Consider the following 14,369-nt stretch of genomic DNA (forward strand, 5'->3'; position numbering starts at 1 on the left):
TTTTTGTTATAACTTTCCAAGTGCTATATTTATTTTTATTATTATTTATTTTTTATTTATTTTTTTTCTTTTTGTTAAATGCCTTTTGCACTGTGCTTCGCTTTGACTCTGCTTCGTGTATTCATATACGGTTTGCCTTCAACACACACACACGCGTGACTATTGCGTGCTCTTTCACCACTCATATATCACTTAAACTGCATTTCTTTATGTGGAAATTGCGTCGATTTGTTAAAATTCTTAAAATATATTGAAACGGTTACAGAACACAGTTGGAAAATTGAATTTTCTATTGGCGAAAAAACCATTCAACTCGCGCAACACTTATCCGCCCCTTCCGACGACACAAGCGAATCGTGTACGTTGCGTTCAAAGATTTTTTTTCGACTAAAATCTGTTAAGTTTCTTTTTGTTATTAAAATCATGTAAATGCGATGTTAACATGGTAACAGTAGCATCGATATATTATTCGATAATATCATCGATACTTATTTTTATTGCAATTGGTATGCTGTTCATATTTAACATTTCCAGAAAACTGTTGTGTGATTATAAATATATTTTTAATTTTTCACTCACAGAGTGTTATTAAATTTATGTTTGCTTGATCCAACGCTAGAATAGAAAATAATGTATGGTATAATATTTGTTGTAAAATAACAGAATGTTAACGTGCTCTTACCTGCGTTCGCGATCTCAATGATGCGCTATGGGCTGCCACTCACCAGGGCATTTTTATCACGTTTTTTTTTTCATCTGATAGGCTGCCATATTTGAATAATAACTAGCAGCTTATATATAAAAAAAAAATATTAAAATAAGCTTTTAATAGTTTAATTTAGCATACTATAAAAATGTTGTTATGTAAAATATAGCAGTTAACTTACATTGTTCACAACAACTATATATTATTTCAGGCACACAAAAGTATTACCGAAAATCATTTCAATTTTAAATTTTGCCAGAAATTGCATAGAGCTACCAGATCAGGTAATTAAGCACATTCGTTACAATAGATGGCAGTCTTTCAGTAGGTAACCTTGAGATATTAATAACACAAATAAATTTGAGAGGCTTCAATTACATTTATTTTAATGTGCAAAGAAAGTTATATATATTCTGATAACCTGTGTAAATGTTAAATTTGAGCCCAAACAAATATCAAAAATATAGTTGTGTAGGTGAAGAGCTTAGCACCGATACTATGGTTCAAGTGCCAGTCCGTTGCTTTACTGAATTCGCCCGAAATTTGAATCGCTATGAGAGTTGCCGTATCAAGAGAGAGTGAACGAATCAGCACTATGTTGAGGCGCGCAAATTCTAAAATGCTTTTATAACTAATGCGTTTGTTAATTTTATTTTAAGTGCAAATGTGTGTGCAAAATGCTATGCTAATGATGTTTTCTATTATTTTTGGTATTCGAATTACTGCAAGGCAATGCGTCGGAAGTGATTGTTGAGCGGGCCCTCGTCCGAGTAGCCGGCAATCTCCTGCGGAATGATTCCCGACTCTTCGATCGAAGTGCATGGTCGGCACATGCACTCCAATGGAGCCTTGGTGAGAACCTTCTTGAACTTGCGCTCACCATGTTTGACCTTGGGACAGAAGAGCGAGACGGCTGCCTCGCGCTCGCCCGACTCCTGGCAGCACATACAGGAGCGCTCCATTTGCCAAATTTTGCTTCCCGAGACCTAAGCAGAGGTCGATGGTGTAAAGAAATATGGTTATACATATATAGCATGGATCGACTCACCTGTATATAGCTGGCACAGCGACCTACACAGGCGAAGGAGGGTATTGGCTTGGGCACACAGCCGGGATATTGCAGGACATGGATGACGGGCGTCACCTGACAGTCGTCGCCCAGATGCCCAATATCTGCAAAGACAAAACCAGACCTCGCTTAGCTTAAATATGAGCTAAACGACCGTTTGCGTACCATTATCAGTGGCAGTCGCCGTACCCTCCGACTGGGCCATGCACAGCTTCAGCAGGCTAACCAGAACGCAGTACAACAATATGAGCACGAATATCTTGTTCTCGTGGCGTAGCACATGGCGCAGCATTTTTCTCTAGCTCAGTTTTAGCCTCAGTCAAGTCCAGGTCGCGACGCCTCCGGATGGAAAACGCTTTCAGCCGACTGATGCCTCTTATATATGTGGCCCGTAGCCGGCCGCAGCTGCAGCCCTAATGTCCCGGCCAGCCAGGACTCATGACTTATGGCCCAATAAAGCGACGCGGCCAGCAGCAACCTTTTTGCCTAGTAATTGCATACACGAAAATCACATTTGTCCCGCTGCGCCATTTACTCGAGCCCCAACGCTCGTGTGGCACGGCATAAACAAAAATCCAATCAAAGCGGACCTCATCATCCCCATCAACATCAGTCAATTCCATCACTCTGGGCCAGCAAGTCCATCGGGTGCAGTTAGAGTAGAGCTCTGCTCATAGAGCTGCGCTAGGCCAAAAATCTGTAGGTCCGTACAGTTATTTTATTAGCTAGAACAACATCGATCGATTCATATTCTTCGATGTCTTCGATATTCTTCGATCTCTGACAAGCGTAACGCCAGACCGAAACCAAAAGAGCCTTATAAACGAATCATATATATAAAAGACCTAGGGATAAATCTATCGATGCGTCTGCCTATTAGCTATTGTTGCAAGTAGAGGTGCACATATATGTGATTTTTCAGAGATAAGCGAAGTCGTTGTTGCCATTAGAAGATATGAAAATATAACGTTATAAATCTTTGCCATTATCACAAAAAATGAGGTTCAATTTATTATGGTTTTAGCTATCGGCAAACCATCGGCTAAGACTGATAAGGTGAATCTCAATTGACTTATTATTTGTGACACTGACAGTGCGCTCGATTGCAAATCCTATCGAAACAACAAAATCAAAATGGTAGACAGCACTAACGCCAATGATGAAGCCATTGCCAATCCACCAGCTCCATTTCTCTGGGCTAGGAAATTCACCAACTTGCCCAAGCGCTGCTCCGCCCATTGCACGTTCGCCTCTACTTTGGTCAGTGCCTGGTTGAGTGTTTCCGCGGAACTGCCGAAGGATGTGTGGCTTTGCTTGTAGAAGTTAGAAAAGAGCTGCTGCTGCTCCCGAGTGGTGAAGTACTCCGCCATGTCGCTCAGAGCCTGAGCGGTCTTTGCCCAGTTGAAGCCCAAGCTGTAATATAGAGTATAGAATATAGAATATACAAGTGAATTACTTTAGCTAGCTCTAGATATAACCCATCGAGCAACTTACGCATCGTTCAGCTGTGAAATGTTCTCGGTTACCATTTGGAAGATGGGCGTCACCAGGTCCGGATTCTGTTCATAGAGCTGCGCTAGGCCAACCATCTTGAGGTCCACGCTGTTGCCCTGGCCCAAGATCTGGTTCTGGTAGTGCGTCCGATAGTCCCTGGTACAGCTGGCGGCGCGCCAGTAGATCTCTCGATCTATGTAGTTGGTTTCCTTCTTATATAGCTCCAAGACTCGATCGTACCCATCTGTTCTGGCGGCTGCACAGTAAAAGGTCTCCCGATAGTCTGGCGATGGCTTTTCTGAGCCATTGAACTTCTCCAGCACCTGCGCAGTGCAATTGGAGGTTTGGTACTTGCAGAGCCATGACACCTGCTGGTTGCGGTTGTAGACATCCAACACCTTGTCGCTGGCACTCCAACTCACGCCCAGCTTGGCGTGCACCGCCTCTGTGATGTCGCTGAGATACTTCTTGAAATTGGGCAACTGCTGTGGAGTCAGTCGCCTCGCCACCTTCTCCAATCCCACGTAGGCAGCATACCAGGGAATATAGTCGGTTTCTGTGCTCATGTACTCCATGAACTCGAATACCTCGACGTAGTCAATTATTTGTGCGAGGGCGATGTTGAACAAGTCATCAATGATCGCGGCACGATTCTCATTGGGTATTCCACTGTGGCCGCTCTTTGTTAGAACCTTTTGAATGTTACCGAGCAGTGGTTGCTCGTACCTAACTCGATGATAGTTGGCCTGCTTCAGATTGACAATGACCCAGTCGATGGGCTCATCTGACCAGCGTTGATATATGTCAACTAGTTTTGCAAAGAAAAAAGCAGGCGTCGAATTTGTGAAATTAGGAGCCAAATTCGTAGTGTAGGTGATGGGCACCGTGTAAGTCAATTTGCTGTCACTGCCATCTGTATCATTCAGCAGGAAACGTTGCTGATAGAAATTGATCTGATGGCCACTATAGGAGAGGCTCACCGTGACCAACGGGTAGCCAACCTGAACAGTGAAGTCATAAAAGAATTGATTCAAATTGACATATATCTGGTCAGGCCAATTTTCCCCTATGTGTTTCAACAGATCGGAGGGATATGTGTTACCCAAGTAGCTGGAGGGAAATCGGAAATGTGATTCAGAATTTCGGAGCCAATGGCATTTGTACTCACAACTCCTTGAGGTAGTTCGCAATGGCCCTGTTGAAGTTCTCCTCGCCCATTGCAAGGCACCACATGCGGATCACGCTGGCGGCCTTGGCAAATGAAATTCTGCCGAACTTGTAGTCGATGTCTGCGGGCGTCTGTATGCTCACCTCTGCACTGGTCATCGGCTGAGTTATATTCAGAGAGTCGGTCGTAAGGACGTGCTGAAGCTTATGCACGACAAACTGCTGGTCCAACTGATATTCTGGATATAGCTGCGAAAGAAACCAACAAAAACTGTATAGAACAAACCAATTGGATAAACACACAGAAGGACCCTACAAGTAATCGCAGCTCATCCCAAACAAGTCATCTTCTTACCTTATGACCCATAAAGAACTCGTAGTAACGCGCGAACCCTTCGTGCAGCCAGATGGAGCTCCACCATTTGCAAGTGACGCTATTGCCGAACCACATGTGTGCGTTCTCATGGACTATATTGCGAATTGTAAACTCCTTCTGTGCCCATCCATCGGTAACGCCGGGCTGTTCCAGAAGGACCTTATCCCTAAATTATTAAGATTTAGGTTAACCCCTTGATTCACTGTACCTACTTGGACTACTCACTTGAAAATCACTAGACCCCAATTCTCCATGCTGTTATGGGGAAAACGGGGTGTGGTTGCATATTGTAGTACATCGTTGCCCAGTTCTTGATAAGGCTGCTGGAACAACTCCCCATATGCTGGCAGTACACGCTTGGCGACAGAGTAGCTGAACTCCGTGTACTGGTTGTACGCCGGACGGGTATGAATGGAGAGGGTACTGTTGCCTCGCATCTGGTACTCGGAGACCACAAACGCCAACAAATATGGGGACATTATGGGTGTCACCTCGAAGTGGTCGGTAAAGCGATTATTTCTGCAATTGTTCAATAGGTAATGCAAATTTCCTTAAGCTCAACACCTTCGAGGCTTACCCCTCGCTCGTCGTTTTCTCCAGCTTCGTATTACTGATAGCATGTAGGCTATCGGGTCGGGTGATGCTTAGCTGAAATTTGGCCTTGAAGGTCGGCTCGTCGAAGCAGGGAAAGACCAAGCGCGCGTTGATGGGCTGCATCTGAGTTAAGAGCACCCACTTGGTCTGCATGGCCGCCTCGTCGATATAGCTTGCGGAGAACAGACCTACAGTATCAGTCTGAATGTTTCCGAAGTACTTGAAGAACAAAGTGTAGTTTACATTGGCAGTTAAGGCCTGATTCAGACCCACAGTCAGTTGCTGTGCTTCCTCTACAGAAGTTAGTCTGGCGTTGTTAACCTCTTGGACCTGCTTGCCAGCGGCGTCATAGAGCACACACTGTATGATGGTAAGTGTCACATCCTTGTGTAGGGTGATTTCCTTCACATCCGCAAGTGATGTCTGCAAGGTAATGCTGACCTCGCCATCGAATTTCGTAGCAGGACTATTAGGAACTATTGTGTTGTCCCGCAAACTGATGCTTAGATTGTAAAGCGAGGGCCTCACGTTGGTGCTTAACCTGTAGTTTATCTGACACTCGCAACCCCCGATCCATGCTAATGTGATAAGTGCGGCCAAGGGCCAAACGCCGAACCAAGAACAGCTCATGTCGATGGCTCTTCGAATACTGAATTATACTTTGTCCAATTCTATTAAAACATTAACTCACGAGCCCTTCCAAATAATAGGTGATTTTTTTTAAAGATTAGATTACAATATGACACACTGTTTCCAACTGTGGATTGGTTTATGGTCATATCTGTTAGTGTTGTTATGGAAATTTATAACTTTTATGATAATCATGAACAACTAGGAAGTATCAAAGCTGATAAGAATATATGTAGGTATGTATATGTACATACATCATTTCGAAACTATTACGTAGTATTGTTTGGAAATCCTAAAAGCCATATAATCTTTCAAATTTTCACTTGAGAGGCCATAAAGATACGCACATGTTCGGTATCACTATAAAAACTGTAGACATTGGCATTGATCAATGGCTGTACAAAGCTTTTGAAATAATGATTATTATTGCTAATTGATATCATTGGTGATCAAAATCAATTGCTCCTAATCAATCAACCCATTCGTAATCAAAGCAAGTAATTCTTTTTTTTGGAATTATATGTAACTTTATTATAGTCAAATCCTCGACTGTCTTAGATATATTAACAATCTTAATTGTACCAATTGACTTATAATCTTGCTATTCTAAAAAACAAATATACATATATATTTTTTTTATTTTAACAACACCAACGAAGAAGCCAACGCCAATCCACCAGCTCCATTTCTCTGGGCTAGGAAATTCACCAACTTGCCCAAGCGCTGCTCCGCCCATTGCACGTTCGCCTCTACTTTGGTCAGTGCCTGGTTGAGTGTTTCCGCGGAACTGCCGAAGGATGTGTGGCTTTGCTTGTAGAAGTTAGAAAAGAGCTGCTGCTGCTCCCGAGTGGTGAAGTACTCCGCCATGTCGCTCAGAGCCTGAGCGGTCTTTGCCCAGTTGAAGCCCAAGCTGTAATATAGAGTATAGAATATAGAATATACAAGTGAATTACTTTAGCTAGCTCTAGATATAACCCATCGAGCAACTTACGCATCGTTCAGCTGTGAAATGTTCTCGGTTACCATTTGGAAGATGGGCGTCACCAGGTCCGGATTCTGTTCATAGAGCTGCGCTAGGCCAACCATCTTGAGGTCCACGCTGTTGCCCTGGCCCAAGATCTCGTTCTGGTAGTGCGTCCGATAGTCCCTCGTACAGCTGGCGGCGCGCCAGTAGATCTCTCGATCTATGTAGTTGGTTTCCTTCTTATATAGCTCCAAGACTCGATCGTACCCATCTGTTCTGGCGGCTGCACAGTAAAAGGTCTCCCGATAGTCTGGCGATGGCTTTTCTGAGCCATTGAACTTCTCCAGCACCTGCGCAGTGCAATTGGAGGTTTGGTACTTGCAGAGCCATGACACCTGCTGGTTGCGGTTGTAGACATCCAACACCTTGTCGCTGGCACTCCAACTCACGCCCAGCTTGGCGTGCACCGCCTCTGTGATGTCGCTGAGATACTTCTTGAAATTGGGCAACTGCTGTGGGGTCAGGCGCCTCGCCACCTTCTCCAATCCCACGTAGGCAGCATACCAGGGAATATAGTCGGTTTCTGTGCTCATGTACTCCATGAACTCGAAGACCTCGACGTAATCAATCAATTCAGCGAGCGCGAAGTTAAACAGATCATCAATGATAGCAGCTCGATTCTCAACGGGGATTTCACTGTGATCAGCCTTGATCAAGGCTTTTTGAATCCGCCCTAGAAGTGGTGGCTGATAGTGTACTCTGTAGTAGAATGCTTGTTTTATATTGACGATGATCCAGTCAATTGGTTGGTTCATATGGCCCCAATAAAAAGGCACGTCGCTTTCGAAATAAAAGTTGGGTGTTAGATTCTGAAAATTACGGCCAAGATTTGTGGTCCATGTGATGGGCGTTGTGTATCGCAAGTTGGGATTGCTGCCATCTGTGCTGTTTAACAAGAAGCGTGTCTGCTTAAAGCGAAATGTTTGATTATCCTCATCGAGGCTGACTATAATCCTTGGGTAGCCCACTTTTATATTAAAGTCGTAATAAATTGAGTTTAATGTGACATCTTGTTCCTTGGGCCAGTTCTCCGTAAGATGCACATATAACATAGGGGGTGTAACGGTACTCAAACGGCTAATAGAAATTATTTAAGCAGGATTAGGTTATTGTATCCTAAGGAAATCGCACTCACTATTCCTTAAGGAAGTTTCGGATTGCTGTTTTAAAGTTTTCCTCGCCCATTAAGATGCTCAACATGCGGATTACGCTAGCTGCCTTCGCAAAAGCGATTCTCTCAAATTTATAATTGATATCCTCTGGGGTATTAATGTTCACTTGTGCGCTGGTCATTGGCTGAGTGATATTTTGAGAATCGAATAAAAGCGCCTGATGTAGAGTTTGCACGAGGAATTGCTGGTCGAGCTGATAATCGGGATAAAGCTGTGAAGCAAATTAAATATATATTTTTACACATTTGAGCAATCGAAATCTTTGGAAAGGGGGCGTACTTGATGTCCCATGAAGTACTCATAGTAACGCGCGAACCCTTCGTGCAGCCAAATATGGCTCCACCAAAGGCAGGTTACGCTATTGCCGAACCACATGTGGGCATTCTCCTGCACAATGTTGCGAATAGTAAGCTCCTTGTGCAACCATCCATCGGTAATACCGGGCTGCTCCACAAAAACATTATCCCTGTATTACAAAGACACTTAGTTAATATTAAGCCCCTTAGTTAGGGGCTGGACAATCCTCACTTGGCAATGATCAGTCCCCAGTTGTTAGCGCTGATTTGGGAAAGACGTGGAGTGGTTGCATATTGTAGTACATCGTTGCCCAGTTCTTGATAAGGCTGCTGGAACAACTCCCCATATGCTGGCAGTACACGCTTGGCGACAGAGTAGCTGAACTCCGTGTACTGGTTGTACGCCGGACGGGTATGAATGGAGAGGGTACTGTTGCCTCGCATCTGGTACTCGGAGACCACAAACGCCAACAAATATGGGGACATTATGGGTGTCACCTCGAAGTGGTCGGTAAAGCGATTATTTCTGCAATTGTTCAATAGGTAATGCAAATTTCCTTAAGCTCAACACCTTCGAGGCTTACCCCTCGCTCGTCGTTTTCTCCAGCTTCGTATTACTGATAGCATGTAGGCTATCGGGTCGGGTGATGCTTAGCTGAAATTTGGCCTTGAAGGTCGGCTCGTCGAAGCAGGGAAAGACCAAGCGCGCGTTGATGGGCTGCATCTGAGTTAAGAGCACCCACTTGGTCTGCATGGCCGCCTCGTCGATATAGCTTGCGGAGAACAGACCTACAGTATCAGTCTGAATGTTTCCGAAGTACTTGAAGAACAAAGTGTAGGTTACATTGGCAGTTAAGGCCTGATTCAGACCCACAGTCAGTTGCTGTGCTTCCTCTACAGAAGTTAGTCTGGCGTTGTTAACCTCTTCGACCTGCTTGCCAGCGGCGTCATAGAGCACACACTGTATGATGGTAAGTGTCACATCCTTGTGTAGGGTGATTTCCTTCACATCCGCAAGTGATGTCTGCAAGGTAATGCTGACCTCGCCATCGAATTTCGTAGCAGGACTATTAGGAACTATTGTGTTGTCCCGCAAACTGATGCTTAGGCTGTAAAGCGAGGGCCTCAAGTTGGTGCTTAACCTGTAGTTGATCTGACACTCGCAACCCCCGATCCATGCTAATGTGATAAGTGCGGCCAAGGGCCAAACGCCGAACCAAGAACAGCTCATGTCGATGGCTCTTCGAATACTGAATTATACTTTGTCCAATTCTATTAAAACATTAACTCACGAGCCCTTCCAAATAATAGGTGATTTTTTTAAAGATTAGATTAGAATATGACTAAGGCGAAAAAATCGTTGACTTACTTAGTTTTGGCACACTGTTTCCAACTATGGATTGGTTTATGGTCATATCTGTTAGTGTTGATATGGAAATTTATAGCTTTTATGATAATCATGAGCAACTAGGAAGTATCAAAGCTAATAAGAATATATGTAGGTGTGTATATGTATATACATCTTTTCGAAACTATTACGTAGTATTATTTGGAAATCCTAAATGCCATATAAACGAAATGATCATGTTTTTATATCTTCTGAAATCGACTCGTTCAAGCATACGGACAGACGGATGGGCAGATGAACAGGGCTAAATCGACTCTGCTCGACGCCCTGATCAAGAAGGTTTGGTGTCTGCCACGCCTCCTTTTGCTGATTTCCCATTTGCAATAGGTTAAGGCTATGAAAATTCTCATGATTTCGCTGATGAAGATTTAAGGTGTGACGAATTACTTCTAACAAGTAATTTGTATATCTTTATGAGTTGTGTGTGGTCGCAAGCCTTTCAAAGAGCATTCGACCACTTGTTCAATGATTAGATAGTGTGAATGTTATTATTATTATCGAAAAGGGGCGTGTGTTGGAACTAGACACTCGAGTGTAGGCATATGACTATATACTATAAAAAAAAATGCTCAGATTACGATTGGGAATCCTAATAATATTCTAAGAATCAACCTAAACTATTACCTGATACGACACGCCTTAATATTCGGACCATATAATTTATATATTACTTAGTTCAATATTAATTCCGTTCAAAAACTTCCAAGTTGTAAGCATATGTATTTATTTTCAATATATAAATTCATTTATTATCTAAATTTCTAGTCTCTAGCATGAAAATTTCAACAACAATTTACATTATTCAATATGACGTTAAGTAAGCCAAAAATTTAAAAGTGACGTCACTACCAATAGCAGTGCTGACATCAGCGTTAGATCAGCTGCTCCGTTCCTCGTGGCCAAATAGCGGACAAGTTGATCCAAGTTCTGGTCAGCCCATAAAATGTTTTTTTCGATTTTGAGCAGGGCTTGGCGAAGAATCTCATCGGAGCTACCGAACAGCATAAAGCTCTCGTTAATGAACTCGGCAAAAAGCTGTTGCTGGTACCTTGTGGTAAAGTAGTCCGCCATATCGCTCAAGGCCGTCGCAGTCTTAGGCCAGCTCTGCAAGCTGCGAGTTAAACATTCATGAGGTTAATATTAACATTGAAACGAAGTTCATTGCTCTAGATCTTACGCATCTGCTAACTGCTGGATGTCCGTGGTAACGGCAATAAAAATGTATGTTACCAGATCGGGATTCTGTCGATAGAGCTGGGCCAGGCCAACAGTTTTTAGGGACACACTGCTGGATTCGTTTAAGATTTCATCGTGGTAGTGCCTATAAAAGTCCCTCGTGCAGCTGGCAGCGCGCCAGAGGAGCTCTCGTTCGGTTGGGTCTGTCTCATTCCTATAGTACTCCATAATGCGAAGGTATCTACCTCCTCTGGAAGCAGCACAGTAATAGGTCTCTCGATAGTCTGGTGATGGGATCTCCGAGTTTTTATCAAAGCTCTCTCGCACTTCGTCTTCACATTTGAAGTGGTGATATTTGCAGAGCCAGGAGACCATCTTGTTGCGATTGTAGACATCCAACACGGTGTCGTTAGAGGCCCATCTCACGCCCAGCTTGGCATAGACGCCATCTGTGATGTCGATGAGATACTTCTTGAAGTTTGGCAATTGGTCTGAGGTCAAACGCATTGCCACTTTATCCATGCCCACGTAGGCTGCATACCACGGAATATAATCGGTTTCTGTGCTCATGTACTCCATGAACTCGAAGACCTCAGCATAATTATTTAAACCGATCAAAGCTAAATTGAAGAGATCATCAATGATCGCTGCGCGATTCGCAACGTGTATATCGCTGTGGTTGGTTTCGATCAGAGCCTCATGAATCCGCCTCAGCAGCGATGGCGCATACTGCACGCGATAATAGTTGGACTGCTGCAGATTGAGCACAATCCATTCGATCGGGTCAGAAAAGGGAAGCAGCATAGTATCGTCCCATTTATTGAAATACGTAACCGGTGCCAAGTTTTCAAAGTCACGCCATACATTTGTGGTGTAGGTTATGGGCACCGTGTAGGTTAAATGTCTATCGCTGCCATCGTTGGGATCCAGTATGTATCGGCGTTGCCTTAGGGTGAACGAAGAGGAGTCAACGCGGCTCACTTCGACTATGGGGTAGCCCACCTGCTCGGTGAAGTCGTAAAAGAACTGATCCAAGTCAGCATTCAGAGGCTTGGGCCAATTCGCCTTGAGATGTGTAAACAAATCCTTTGGCACGGTGTTTCCCAGGTGACTAAGGGAATGACGATAGAATAGGTATATTGCAGTTATCCTAAGGCAATGCTCACTCACTGCTGCCTGAGGTAGTTGCGAATGGCTAAATCAAAGTTCTCCGTGCCCATCGCATTCCGCCACATGCGCACTATGCTAGAGCCCTTGGCATATGTAATGCTGCTGAACTTGGAGGCGATTTCGGATGGGCTTCGTATGTCCGCCTCGGGGCTTGACAGCGGCTGCGTTCCGTTGTTGGCATCAAGTGTTAAGATCATCTGCAGCTGGCGCACCACGAACTGCTCGTCTAGTTGATAAGCTGGATAGAGCTGTAATGGAACTCTTTGATTTGTCAGATATCTTAGCTAATATTTGAATAAATTTACTTGATGCGACATAAAGTACTCGTAATATCGCGCGAATGCCTCGTTTAGCCAGAAGTTATTCCACCAGGCAAAGGTCACACTGTCACCGAACCACATGTGCGACGTCTCGTGCACGATGATGCGTATGCTAGTCTCCTTATCGTTCCAGCCATCTGTGTAGTTTGGTCGATGCACCAGAATATTTTGGCTATGAAATGAAGGATATGCAATTGCTAGACGATCTAGTAATGACTGTATTTCTCTGTAACTCGCCATCTCTATTCTTAAGAGAATCTATTTACAATCTAACCTGTAGATGATGAGACCCCAGTTCTCCATGCCGTTGTGCGGAAAGCGCGGGGAAGCGGCATGCAGAAGAGCTTCGTTGCCCAGTTCCTTATAGGGATGTTGGAATAGCTTGTCGTAGGCATCTCTTGCACGCTGGGCCACATTATAGCTGAACTCAGAGTTGCTGTAGTCCTGTGGCCGACTTACCACAGCCAAGTCGCTGAGATTACCGCGTGCCTGGGACTCGGCGACCATAAAAGCAAGCAGATAAGTGGACATGAAAGGTGTTACTTGAAAATGATCCATTGATCGATTTTTATTGCTGCAATTGAAATAGAACCGATAAGCTGGCAGCACGCTTGTTGGCTATCTACATCAGTTTACCGCAGTTCTGTTGTTGCGATAAGCTGCGTATTGCTGATAGCATGCAATCCACTCGGCCGTTCAATGTGCAACTGGAACCTGGCCTTGAAGGCCGGCTCATCGAAGCAGGGAAAGAGCAGACGCGCATAGATCCGTTGTAATTGCGTTAGCACCATCCATTTAGTCAGGCCCGTCTCCTGCTCCACATAACTGGCACTGAACAGACCCTTCGTATCACTGTTCACCTTGCCCCTGTACTTAAAGTGCAGCGTAAAGTTCGCATTGGGGCTCAAAGGCTGCAGCAGCTGAACAGTCAGCTTCTGTGTTGCCAGGCTATAGGTCAGTGAACTGTTCGCAATACGATAGAGTAGCGAGCCAGCGTCATTGTACAGCGCGACTTCGGCTATATCGATATCTTCCTTGTGCAATACGATCGCATTCACATTGGGCTGCGTCGCTTTCAATGTTATGTCGACAGCGCCATCAAAGCTGTCGCTGGGTTGATTAGCATCGGCTCTCAGACCGATGGTTAGATTATAAAATACAGGCAGCACTGTGCGCTCGAGCCGATAATTCGTACACTCGACGCCGGCTATCAGGCATATAGATAAAAGACCGGCGAGCAGCCAGACGCTGCGTCCAAGACTGAACATGCCGACAGCAGTTTCAACACTGAGCGTCAAAGTTATTTAAAATCGAATTAGACACAGATGATGATGTGTTTGCGTGATGATAAGATAAGCTGGACAGTGGCAATCGATGCGATGAATAGGCACCCATTCTTATTCCTATTCCCATAAGGCTTTTCCCTAAAAACCGTATAAAACAAAAGCACTTAATTAAGAAATCTATGTAAATTTATAAAAATTGACTGATAATTCAAAGTTAAAAAGTAGTTGCAACACATTCATTAAAAACATAAGATACATTAAAATCTATCCAATACGCCCGACGTACATGCCTAACTAGATTTGTGGCCCAGACAGTTCAAAAGTGTTTGTAAACCAGTTTTTTAGTGGAATTTCGAGGTGTTTATAAAATATGTATGTTAAATATGGATTTAAAAAAAACAGACAGTTTACTGAGTTTGAATTTTACTCACTCACAAGCTACATTTCATAAACAAATATATTTATTTGTTTACATTAGCAA

General features: G+C 43.9%; 4 protein-coding genes and 1 long non-coding RNA gene across 8 annotated transcripts; all 5 read right to left on the minus strand.

Annotated features, from left to right (window-relative positions):
• Positions 1-437: 437 nt before the first annotated feature.
• Positions 438-1,214, minus strand: LOC116804892. 2 transcript variants are annotated; one of them, XR_006356689.1, is made up of 4 exons: positions 1,128-1,206; positions 888-1,039; positions 683-791; positions 438-615 (listed from the first exon to the last, which is right to left on the minus strand). It is a non-coding gene; the product is annotated as an uncharacterized LOC116804892 (long non-coding RNA). The 2 variants fall into 2 exon arrangements; XR_004364921.2 differs by having other exon boundaries at positions 888-1,214.
• A 124-nt stretch (positions 1,215-1,338) lies between these two features.
• LOC6572930 (bursicon) lies at positions 1,339-2,168 on the minus strand. 2 transcript variants are annotated; one of them, XM_044007492.1, is made up of 3 exons: positions 1,965-2,168; positions 1,755-1,879; positions 1,339-1,692 (listed from the first exon to the last, which is right to left on the minus strand). In XM_044007492.1, the coding sequence occupies exons 1-3, from the start codon at positions 2,065-2,067 to the stop codon at positions 1,426-1,428; spliced, it is 495 nt and encodes a 164-aa protein (XP_043863427.1). In that variant the 5' UTR covers positions 2,068-2,168; the 3' UTR covers positions 1,339-1,425. The 2 variants fall into 2 exon arrangements, with proteins under 2 accessions (XP_043863427.1, XP_001999033.1); XM_001998997.4 differs by having other exon boundaries at positions 1,941-2,162.
• A 583-nt stretch (positions 2,169-2,751) lies between these two features.
• On the minus strand, positions 2,752-6,043 carry LOC6572929 (membrane alanyl aminopeptidase). The gene is made up of 6 exons (XM_001998996.4): positions 5,390-6,043; positions 5,038-5,331; positions 4,792-4,978; positions 4,438-4,685; positions 3,270-4,379; positions 2,752-3,188 (listed from the first exon to the last, which is right to left on the minus strand). Exons 1-6 carry the CDS (start codon positions 6,034-6,036, stop codon positions 2,888-2,890), a joined length of 2,787 nt encoding a protein of 928 aa, XP_001999032.1. The 5' UTR covers positions 6,037-6,043; the 3' UTR covers positions 2,752-2,887.
• Positions 6,044-6,579: 536 nt separating this feature from the next.
• LOC6572928 (membrane alanyl aminopeptidase) lies at positions 6,580-9,781 on the minus strand. The gene is made up of 6 exons (XM_001998995.4): positions 9,113-9,781; positions 8,761-9,054; positions 8,512-8,698; positions 8,196-8,443; positions 7,028-8,137; positions 6,580-6,946 (listed from the first exon to the last, which is right to left on the minus strand). Exons 1-6 carry the CDS (start codon positions 9,757-9,759, stop codon positions 6,673-6,675), a joined length of 2,760 nt encoding a protein of 919 aa, XP_001999031.2. The 5' UTR covers positions 9,760-9,781; the 3' UTR covers positions 6,580-6,672.
• An 877-nt stretch (positions 9,782-10,658) lies between these two features.
• LOC6572927 (membrane alanyl aminopeptidase) lies at positions 10,659-14,239 on the minus strand. 2 transcript variants are annotated; one of them, XM_044007371.1, is made up of 7 exons: positions 14,175-14,239; positions 13,239-14,026; positions 12,877-13,176; positions 12,588-12,774; positions 12,283-12,530; positions 11,114-12,223; positions 10,659-11,047 (listed from the first exon to the last, which is right to left on the minus strand). In XM_044007371.1, the coding sequence occupies exons 2-7, from the start codon at positions 13,868-13,870 to the stop codon at positions 10,750-10,752; spliced, it is 2,775 nt and encodes a 924-aa protein (XP_043863306.1). In that variant the 5' UTR covers positions 13,871-14,026; positions 14,175-14,239; the 3' UTR covers positions 10,659-10,749. The 2 variants fall into 2 exon arrangements, with proteins under 2 accessions (XP_043863306.1, XP_032589104.1); XM_032733213.2 differs by lacking the exon at positions 14,175-14,239 and having other exon boundaries at positions 13,239-14,100.
• Positions 14,240-14,369: the final 130 nt, after the last annotated feature.

The sequence above is a fragment of the Drosophila mojavensis genome, unplaced genomic scaffold, assembly GCF_018153725.1.
Source record: "Drosophila mojavensis isolate 15081-1352.22 unplaced genomic scaffold, ASM1815372v1 contig_16, whole genome shotgun sequence".
NCBI lineage: Eukaryota > Metazoa > Arthropoda > Insecta > Diptera > Drosophilidae > Drosophila > Drosophila mojavensis.

Excerpts from the sequence above, each read along its gene's own strand:
- LOC6572930 (XM_001998997.4), bottom strand. The coding sequence starts at position 2,067 with ATGCTGCGCCATGTGCTACGCCACGAGAACAAGATATTCGTGCTCATA. Across the intron at positions 1,880-1,940 it reads GGCGACTGCCACTGATAATG|ATATTGGGCATCTGGGCGAC; the intron begins GTACGCAAACGG and ends TTGTCTTTGCAG. Across the intron at positions 1,693-1,754 it reads GCTGTGCCAGCTATATACAG|GTCTCGGGAAGCAAAATTTG; the intron begins GTGAGTCGATCC and ends ACCTCTGCTTAG.
- LOC6572927 (XM_044007371.1), bottom strand. The coding sequence starts at position 13,870 with ATGTTCAGTCTTGGACGCAGCGTCTGGCTGCTCGCCGGTCTTTTATCT. Across the intron at positions 12,531-12,587 it reads AGTACTTTATGTCGCATCAA|CTCTATCCAGCTTATCAACT; the intron begins GTAAATTTATTC and ends GTTCCATTACAG. Across the intron at positions 11,048-11,113 it reads ATCCAGCAGTTAGCAGATGC|CTTGCAGAGCTGGCCTAAGA; the intron begins GTAAGATCTAGA and ends TTTAACTCGCAG.
- LOC6572929 (XM_001998996.4), bottom strand. The coding sequence starts at position 6,036 with ATGAGCTGTTCTTGGTTCGGCGTTTGGCCCTTGGCCGCACTTATCACA. Across the intron at positions 5,332-5,389 it reads GAGAAAACGACGAGCGAGGG|AAATAATCGCTTTACCGACC; the intron begins GTAAGCCTCGAA and ends GAACAATTGCAG. Across the intron at positions 4,380-4,437 it reads GCGAACTACCTCAAGGAGTT|CTACTTGGGTAACACATATC; the intron begins GTGAGTACAAAT and ends ATTTCCCTCCAG.
- LOC6572928 (XM_001998995.4), bottom strand. The coding sequence starts at position 9,759 with ATGAGCTGTTCTTGGTTCGGCGTTTGGCCCTTGGCCGCACTTATCACA. Across the intron at positions 8,699-8,760 it reads TGGGGACTGATCATTGCCAA|GGATAATGTTTTTGTGGAGC; the intron begins GTGAGGATTGTC and ends TTTGTAATACAG. Across the intron at positions 8,444-8,511 it reads AGTACTTCATGGGACATCAA|CTTTATCCCGATTATCAGCT; the intron begins GTACGCCCCCTT and ends TTTGCTTCACAG.